Source organism: Anopheles darlingi, chromosome 2 (genome assembly GCF_943734745.1).
Source record: "Anopheles darlingi chromosome 2, idAnoDarlMG_H_01, whole genome shotgun sequence".
Lineage (NCBI taxonomy): Eukaryota > Metazoa > Arthropoda > Insecta > Diptera > Culicidae > Anopheles > Anopheles darlingi.
Genome location: NC_064874.1, coordinates 5,959,900 through 5,969,696, shown reverse-complemented (window position 1 = coordinate 5,969,696; position 9,797 = coordinate 5,959,900). Strand labels below are relative to the sequence as shown.

General features: G+C 52.7%; 1 protein-coding gene across 1 annotated transcript in view; it reads left to right on the top strand.

Moving 5' to 3' along the window:
• Positions 1 to 1,655: 1,655 nt before the first annotated feature.
• The window catches only part of LOC125951979 (zinc finger protein 395), a 91,290-nt gene continuing 83,148 nt past the window's right edge, over positions 1,656 to 9,797 (top strand). The window contains exon 1 of the mRNA XM_049681165.1: positions 1,656 to 2,144. Coding sequence (XP_049537122.1) covers positions 1,656 to 2,144 — 489 coding nt within the window. The remainder of the gene's footprint in view (positions 2,145 to 9,797) is intronic.

Here is a 9,797-nt window from a genome sequence, read left to right as displayed (position 1 = left end):
CAAGTCGCCGGTTCTAGTCGAGTAACGTGTGTGTGTTGTTCGTGTTCGCGTCCTTAGCGCCGGGGATCCGTGCGGCGATCACAGACGACGACTGCAGCACCTGTCCGGTGGTGTCGTGGGCTTCCTGTGATTGTCAGTGAAGTGAGTGAGTGAAAAACAATCTAGAGAAGAGCAATAGAACGGAGCGTTTGTGCCCATCGTGGCAGCAAGTAACCAACCAATCGAGTGTGCAACACAACAACGGAGCAATTTACAACACTGGCTGGCTGGCAGCACACCGGAGGTGAATTGTGTGTGTGTGTGCCTGTGCCTGTGTGTTGTGTGTGTGCATTCCCTGCGACTGTGTGTGTTTGGTGCATTTTCGTGTGCAGCGCGAAGGGGAAAAGGGATATGCAACAAGGACTTCTCGGTGGTGAACAGTGGAGTGAGCAACTACTGCTGCAGTTGACCGAGTGAACCACCAACCACCGACGACGACGACGAGTGAGTTGTTGTTGTTGCTATCGTCCGGTTGTGCCAGTGACTTAGTTGTGTTGTTGGACTGTTTAAAGAGAAGTAAGAAAGAAGAAGAAGAACAGGGGAAGAAGGACTGTTGTGTGCCGGATCACACATGCCGAATGATGTTACTGAGCAGCAGGCTCGGCACGAGTGCGTTCGATTTACTGCCCGTACAGCGCCACCAAGGCGACGATGCTGCCAGCGCCGCTAGCGATCATCTGGCCGATCCGTTACTGCTCCTGTCCGCCACCATCGAGCTTGGCTACCGGTTGCCACTGCTGCTGGCGAGCGAACCACACCTAGCGTGCCGCTGTGCCCCCGTCAACGGTGCTGCCAATCCAGCCCCGCCGCCCTGTGCCGCCAGCTCCATTAACGAGGCCTACTACAATCTGGACAAAGTGTTTGCGTGAGGCTAGAGAGAGAGAAAGAGACCCATTCGAGCTCGATCGAAGGTGCAATAGTGTGTCGCGGTGCATTTGAGTGTACTACGTGTGGTTTTTTTGTTTTTCGAAGAGTTACTACTAAACGAGTCACTAGAAGTGACAAAGTGCTAAAAAGAAAGAAAGAGGAAGAAAAAGAGAGGAAAAAGGAGGTCGGAAGAAAAAGTGCAAAAAGAAAAGCAACAACAAAATAAACGGTGTGTGACAAGCAACCATTGTAGCAACAGCAGTGCGGTCCATGCGATCCACGGATCCGAGTAACCTACGGTCAAAAGGTGTTTGTTGTTTTGTGATTTTGTGAAGCAGAAAGTCGTGCTAGTGCCCGTGTAAAGTTGTGTCCATTTACCGGAATCGGATGATGTGTTCGCAAAAGGCCAGATTGAAGTTTGCCGGTTCCATAATTTGTGCAGCATCGATATCGGTGTGAGAATTGCAAAAAAGAAGAGAGAAAGAGAGAGAGAGAAAAACGAAACCAAATATAAAAAAAAACGCGCGCGTGTGTGTGTGAGTTTCCCTTTAGCGTGCGTTGTGCGCGGTTGTGATAAGTGATAAGAAAAAGTGCGAAAAAGAAGCGAAGCGTAAAAAAGCGGTGCTCCAAAACATACCAATCGTAACTGGATCTCTGACCAGTGTTCCCCCACTTCTGGCTTAAAAAACACACATACAACCACACATACTCACACCATCTTACCCCCACCCCCGCCCGAGATATCACTTATGAAAAAGTACTTCCTGAACAAAATGTCCACCGGCAAGCGTCTGGCGAAGCGGTCGATCGTCGGTACGCGCGTATGCGCTCCCGGCACCGATGGCATCTGGTACTCGGGCAAGATCGAGTTCGTAAAGACCGGCACCGAGAAGCAGCCGCAGCAGCAGCAACAGCAACGGGCCGACCAGAAGGCGGACCAGAGTGCAACCGTCATACCGGGCCTGACGATGCCGGCTCGCTACACGGTGCGCTTCGACAACGTGAAGGAGCTGGCCGCTGCCGAGCTCGGGCTGGTGCGGGAGTTCCGCGAAACCGAGCTGATCGGACCCGGCTTCCGGACGATCGCCGACGTGAAGCTGAAGCCGGGCCAGAAGGTCTTCCTTACCTACAATGGCCGCGAGAACGCCGGCGAGGTGATTACGCACGACGATCTGAAGGATGAGGTGAAGGTCCGGATTGCAGTCGCCGCCGGTGCGAACGGTGGTGCCGCACAAGAGGTTAGTATTTGGGATAGAAAGAATTCCGGTATCCGTGGGTTCCGTGGGTCGTCGTCTGTCAGTCGCATTATATACATCTAGATATCGATTAGACGCTTAGAGACGGTTTAGAGGTCTTCTAGTGGTCATATAGAGTACAAGCACATTATCATCTCATGACATTTCTGTCGCTATAGAAATGGATGAAATAGCATCGAAGGAAGTCTTGCTTCAGCTCTTTTGAACCTTTTGGGCTCTGCAGCTTCTTTATGCCAGTTGATGACCGCTTCATAGCTCATCATCTTGTGAGGTTTAATATACGGAAAACGCCTCCAGCACGGAAAGATATTGGGTTGCTCTGAGGTGAATTATGAAAGAGTTTTTCTGGGAAAAATGGCCCCATTTTCCGTTCCGTGCAACCTTTTGGCGTCCTCGGCGTTGAGGAAGGTAATGAAGCAACCATTAGCATTACACCAACCTCCCTTCGGCGGCGTTTGGGTCACAGTAAATTGGCGTTTGTGGGGCGGCCAGGTTGAAGGTTCTTTGGGGCTTTGATGAGTGATGGCCGCCATGCCGTTTATGCTTTTTGATCGCCACTTTCTCGATGTTTCTCGACGATGAACATGGGGACGGTCAAGAGCAGCGCTATACGCCTAGGGACCACGCACCAAAGCACTGCCAAGGGATGGTCTAGGTGGCGCGGGAGGGGGAGGAGGGTGCTACCAAAAGTAGGTCAAGGAGAAGTGAGCCCCCGGCCATCGGTGGTTTCGGGGCCCCAAACAACCAACCACATCAACCTGCCACGGGGGTAGGGAAGGGAGGCAAGGGACCCTACCACCCCTTTGCAACCCCGTGTGCCGTGTGCCGTGTTCCGTGTGTGTGTCTGTGTGTGTTGGAATCGATGTAACATTACATGGCCGTTCCGTTGCAGCTCCCACCATTTACCGAGGAGTGTGTCCCCCAAAAGTAGGTCAAATCGCTTTTCCCTTTTGCCAACGCGTGCGCGCGCGCGCGCGCACCCTTGGTTCTCTGTATCTGTGCGCGCCGTTCTTCTGTAGTTGTGTGGTGCTGTCCGTGTGCCACTATTACTTCCCAGAGCCCAGAAGAGTCCCTTTTCGGTCTCTTTCTAGCGCCGAACGTGAGAGCAAGAGAGCGAGCGAATGTGCTGGTGTTGTAATGTTGCCAAACCCCCGTAAAAGGAGATGCTGCTCCAGTGGCACGCGCACCCCCCCTCCTCTGCCATGCGCTCTGTGACCTAGTTCTGGAGTTCTCGATTTTCGGGGGGTGTTCTTGGTGAGCACTCCCTTTTGCTTGCTTGCAACCGAATTCCTCTTCATTAAATAATCAAAAGGCTTCACCAAACCCGAGAAATGCAACTCTTGTAACCTGGACACGGACGGTGGTGATGCGGTGCTGGGTTGGCTCCCTTACAGATTGATCACTATCGATCGAAACTGCTACTATTTGGCACTTGGCAGGCAAATCCTTCGGTGCTCGGCTCCTCGGCCAACCTGTGCGCAAAAACCCCGAGTCTGCAGTACCGGGATATAGGTTAAGGTCGAAAAGAGGTCAAACCCGAAATTCGAACCAAGCGATGGCCGGGGTGAAACGTGGAGAAGGAAAAGGCAAAGGCACGGTGTAACGCAGCGCAGCATAGGGAGGGTCGTGTACGTACGTACGTATGTAGTATGCAAGTAACACGAGCTTTGAGGTTCACCAGTGTGTGCAAGTCCTTGCCAGCAGCGACCAGGAGTCTCCATCCAGGTCAGCAGATTGCTGGTGGTGTTCGGTGCATTACTGTTCGGTGTCCTGGACTTAGTTTGTGCTCCAGTCAGCGTTCAGCCAGTGCTTCGTTTGTCCTTTTATGGGCATCCGTTTTTCCGTTCTTCAGGTGAGTTCATACAACGTGCGTGCGTGTGTCCTTAAAAGGAAAGAAAATGAAGATATGCTTTTGTCGTGAATTTTTGGACCCCCTTTTACCACGTCCGAAAAGTGCTTGCTGATCATTCGCTCGCTTTGTAATCGACCGGTGACCGGTCGTTGCACTCGCCAGAACTCGCCGCCTTTCATTGATTCACCTCCGTTGCTTCATTATGCTATCGGGTCTGGGGTGCACAAGAGGGCGAGCCTGGGGGGGGGGTTCTTATTCCCTCTCTCTCTCTCTCTCTCCACATTAATTCGTTTAACTTTGCACTAACGCACACAACGGGCGGGCGCGGTCATTCATCCACGATGTGCCGCGGAAGGCTCCCAACCATCGATGACCTCTCGGGGGGTGAACCGAGTGGTTGGCGGAGAGGAGGGTGTGCTCTGCTGTGCCTGCCTGCCTGCCTGCTTGCCAGCACCCCAAGTCCATTGACCGATCAACCGGAACGGAACATGGAACGAACGATTGTTGTGCGAACGATCGACACACTTACCTAATCATGTGTCGCACCAGCTTTTGCACACACACACACACACACACACACACACACACACCCGGCACCGGACCGCCAATGCCCGGTTTCTTGTGCTTTGTGTCGATCGTGTCCATCGACCAGCACCAGGATGGCATCTCGCCACACAGATGCTGTCTGCTTTTGGGATATTTAAATATAATCATCCCGGTCCCGGTGTGGTCGGTCAACCAACCAACTAACCTGCCAACTGCGTCAAGTGCCCACTTACGGTGCCGGTCGGCATTCGAATGGAGCCGAAGCAGACAGAATTAACCGTACGCCGACGCTCGATCGATCGGTTTCTTTTTTATATATATTGATCGCAGTTGATCGACTGTCTTTGATCCAAAAGTGACATTTCTTGTTGCTCGATTATGATTGCATCCCCCCACGGATCGTCAAAGAATTCGTGTGTGTGTGTGCGAGCCTTTGTGCGAGCTAATGATAACGCAGCGTTGTTGTCGTCGTCGTCGTCGGTCGGTTGGTCGGTCGTTGCAAATGTCACCGCCATGATCGGTTCGTCAATAGCATCGTCGTCGTGCGTTGGTGCGCCTGACCGGACACGAAGGTGACCGCGACTGCCGGCGCTGGTCCACTTCACCCCTTCCTCCCCCCCGGAACGGATGCACCTGCTGCTTCTTCGTCGTCGTCGTCGTCGTCGTCGGCGCATCTGGGTCTAATTTCATTTGCAATCATTCGCGTCGCAACGCCACCAACACCATCGTCTTGTCATCTGCACTTGCATGTGACGGTCAGTCAGTCGCTCTTCTCACTCACGCTCGCACCGTTTGACGTTGGTGACAGCCGACCGCCGCGACTCGACTCGAGTTGATTTGGTTTTATTGTCGCTCCCCCCAAACACGAACCCCGAAAAATGATTTCAACTTTTCGCTTAGCACCATCAATCAGCGACGCGGTCCACTGGCACGGCGCTAATATTTGTTCGGTGTGCAGTGCCGTTGGCCAATCCCCCCCCCCGGGGCCGCGCGGATGCACCGGCTCACCGGCTCCCCGGGCCACGCTGTCCTTCGATCGATCCAATGACCGACCTTCAACTCGGGCGCGCCGCGAGTCTCTCTTTTGACGACAATGACGGATCGCACGGCTGCTAGTGTGTGTGTTCGCGCGGCGAGGGGTGCAATCGGGGTGATGCAGTCGGTGCAGTGCGGTTCGCTGCTTGTGTTCTTTGCCAGGCGGTGTTCAGCTGTTTCTAACCGCGACTGTTTCTACTTCCTTCACGCTTCCTTTTACCTCGTTTCGCTCTTGTACCATCTCCACCATCGCCGACGCTCTGTTTCTAGCTGCTTCTCTCTAGCAGCTTCACCAACCCCGAGTGCCAGAGTGGGTGGAGTGCACCGGCCAGAAGCAACAAATTGTAATGCAGCGCAGCGCTAACAGCGAGCTAACATTCTTCTTTTTCGCACTCCCACCTTCTCTTGGTCCCCTTTTGGCTCGTGGTTATGATTACGCAAACGTGGGACTGCGGGACTGCCGCACACACATGCACATTGCTGGCTGGCGGTGGATGGTTGGAATTCGGTTTTCCTCCGGGTTGCTTAGTAGCGATTCAATTCAATTAAGAATGAGGACGCAAAATGAGAGTAGCAGCAGCAGCAGCAGCAGCAGCGACGTGAATCATTCACTTGTTATGTGTTAAAGCAGTTTACTTAAAGAACAATGATGCTGCTGCTGCTGCTGCTCGGTGGTCAAGTGCAACCTCTGCTCTCCTTCTCTGTCTCTCTCTGCTGCCTATTTCTGGCTCTCTTGGTCTCGATTGCTGTTCCATCGCCAACGCGGCACACTCGCACGGTGACGGCAGCCGGTGGTTGTTTGTTGTCTCTGGCTGGGTCTAGTTCGAGATGACGTCAGACAACCAGGGGAGAGGCGGCTAAAGGTCCTGTCATTCCTGCGGGGGTTTCGGTTTTTCTTTATTTTTAAACCGTTCCCTGAATGACGATGGCTTCGATGATGATGCCTCGAAGTGAAGAGGAGGTGCGAAGATGGATGAATCATATGCGCCAAGGGGAGTGTGGGGGGGATGCGTGTGTTAATGATCATTATGGAGCGCAGAACGAGCCACAAACAGCACCAGCAACAGCACTAGCAGCAGGTTTCTGCCACACCGTAATGAGCCCGGGAGTGAACAGCATCCTAAAATAGCTCGATCGACCGCGCATCGCACCTTGCGTCTCCTTCGCCTCCACCGCACCACCACCTCTGTTGCCTTTTTCCTGGAAGCAACAGACACACACGCACACACGCACACACATTTGTCTTTCGCTAAATGTTAATCGTTTTTCGTTTATCGCAACGCCTTTCCCTGGAAAAATTCATCCCGATGGAACAACCAAAAAAAACAGTCCAAGGACCGAGAAGGGGAGAGAAAAAGAGAGGATTCTAGTGATCTATTTTCGTTCCCGTTGTAGTCTGGCCGGTGTGTTTGTGCGTACGTTGTAACAAAGAAAACCAGCACCGGCACCAGCACCAGCACCAAGGATAGCATGAACGACCGAGCCGAGTCCAGACCACCAGACACTGATTACGCATCCGGTTGCCAACGAAGGGAAGGGCGGGGTGGGGCCGCCGCCGTATTCCATAAATCTCTCTGTGGCGCAGATTTATGCTGACCATTGCTGACGTGCGCTCTACATTAAATGTCACATCGACAGAGCCGCGTCGCATCGGCCGCTGGTGCATCGGAGGTGCGGATAAATCGTTCAACCGTTTCGATGCCGCCAATTCACCCTCCTTGGTTTCCTTGGTTGACCTTTTCCGTTTTCTCAGTTACCCGGTAGCGTCCGTTCGGTCGTTCGTTCGAGCGACGCATCGGCATCCGTCGCGATGCCGGTGGTTCATCTCGTTTTTCATGTTCGCATCGCTTGGTCGCCCCGGTAAAGGGCAAGATATGAGTTCTGTCTGTCTGCCGACTCTGTCGCTGATCATTTCATTCCCCACGAACGTCATAAACCTTGAGTTGAGTCGCGAATTTGTAACCTTAAATCGCACGCGAGAAGATCGAGATAAAAACAATGAAATGAAATGATGCTAAGTGTTTGGGCCCCTCAAGGTGAACAGCCCCTCTAAACGAGTCTCCTATGGTGTTAAGCGACGACGGAAAAGTGCTGGCGTCAAACCTTACGTCGTCGTTGCTTACGTCATCGTCATCGCCATCCCTTCAAAGCTTCTCGTTCTCGTGTCGTAGAACACGTCGCAGTCGTCACAAACCGCAAAACAACAGTTGTGGGGGAAACCGGTGAGAAATGATGGTGATAATAGAAATAGAGAACTCACCAGCTGCTGCCCTTGTGTTGGTGCTGCCTGTCGTTTGCTGCTGTCGAAAATGGTAATCTCTACGCCATCGCCGACAGACCTTGGGGTAGTCCGCGAGCGCCAAACGTCAAAATCGGGGGAGCGGACAATAAAAGTTAAGTCCCCTGCTGCTGCGACGGCACGACGGCAAAAGGGATGTGAATGGCGACCTAGCCCTCCATATTGGACTTCATGTTTGACGAATACGATCGATTAACGATCAAGCGAATAGCGGGAGTGGGAGGTGTTTAGGAGGAGAGTCTCGGGAAGCATAGCACCTCGTCTAATGAGCTAAACGTAATGGCTGAACTTGACATCGATTGCTACTCACCTTTTTACCACCCAAAAAAACACCAGAGACCAGAGACGAACACTCACCTTCTTCTCTCTCTTTCTCTCTCATTCCTCTGTTATTTCAATTTCCCGACCTTCTTCTTATCTGCGAGCTACGCACATTATGATAATGAGCCGAACGATTAGAAAAAAAAGTGTGTCATTCTGCTGAGGTGCTCACCTCAATGGCTAATCACATGCGTACCATTTACGTTGAATGCGAGCGAGCGGGCGAGGGAACTCGTGATCCTCCCCTTGACGTCGCACTACCGCGTTCACCTTCCGTTCCGTTCCGTTCTGTTGTTCATCAACAACAAATCCGTTTGCGAATTTTGTGAACGGAGCACGTACCGGTGTGGCCACCTCAGCCGAAAGAAAAAAAACAAAATCTGAGGTGCGTGCGTTCCTTGTTAGCTCTTTTGCATAAATACCGAGCACCTTGGGCAGGGGACCGCGTTTGGTTGTTTTTTTTTGGGGGGTTGCGGGTTTGCTATGATTTTTTGTGCCGCGCGTTACTACTTATGATTGTTGTGTGTTGCCCAATGGCGATTGCCTTGGGGCCTGCGCGCTCCCAAACACACACACGTACACACACGCACACGCACACCCTGCTGAGCACTACCGGTTGACCTCTAAACCGTTGTTGTTTTCGCTTTTTCGCCACAAAACGCACCACCAACTGTTTGCGACGAGATATGGTGCGGTGGTGAGTGCGTGTGTGCCTTCACTTACTCTGACGAAATAGATCCCCCAAAATAGGGTGAGGTGGGTGGTTGTGGGGGTGCAGAGTAACTTGAAACACATTTACGCACTTTTTGTGCCCCATTCGCTGAGTGTCCGCGAGTGTGTGTGAGTGGAGGTGTCGATAGCGTCGAGACGAGACGGAACTCAACGACAATAACTTCCAAACTGTCGATTGTAGAATGTGTGACGTTGGTACGAACAACATGACACTTTTATTCTAGACACCCCGAGTGTCCATCATCTATAGAGTTCTGCCTCAACAACGGCATTGGCTTTGCTGGCACCAACCACTACCACACCACCACCACAACCACAACCACAAGCAGCTGATAAGGGCAACACGACAATCTCTCGTAGTGTGTGGTGACTTCCTATCGGGAGGGTCGTGACGTCGTGCAGGGCGGCCACCACGGGGCCAGGGAGCAATGGATTCCATCCGATTGTTGTTTTTCGGATAAAACTCGGAAGCCTTGGCCGCGGTCGATGGCCGGCCCCGACTATACTACGCGCACCCAGTAGTAGTACCTTTGCCTGTGCCCTTGTGCGCTTATTAGCTCATCGTGATCCGTGCGCGAGCGCGCGCCCCTCGTCGAGCACTGTGTTTACTCAACATGAACATGGTGGCGGCGGTGGGGGGTGGCGACATCCCCATCGACTTCTCGCTGTCCTTGAAAATGACTACCGGCTCCATCACCGAAGGGGCAGTGGTGGAAATTTCGAAATACCTGACAGTTCCGTGAGTTCGTTCGTTCGTTCGTTGCGATTGTGCGTGAGCTCACGACCATGTTCTCACCATCTCACTGCTCACTGCTTGCTCACTCGATCGACGAGTCTCGTCTCTACGCAA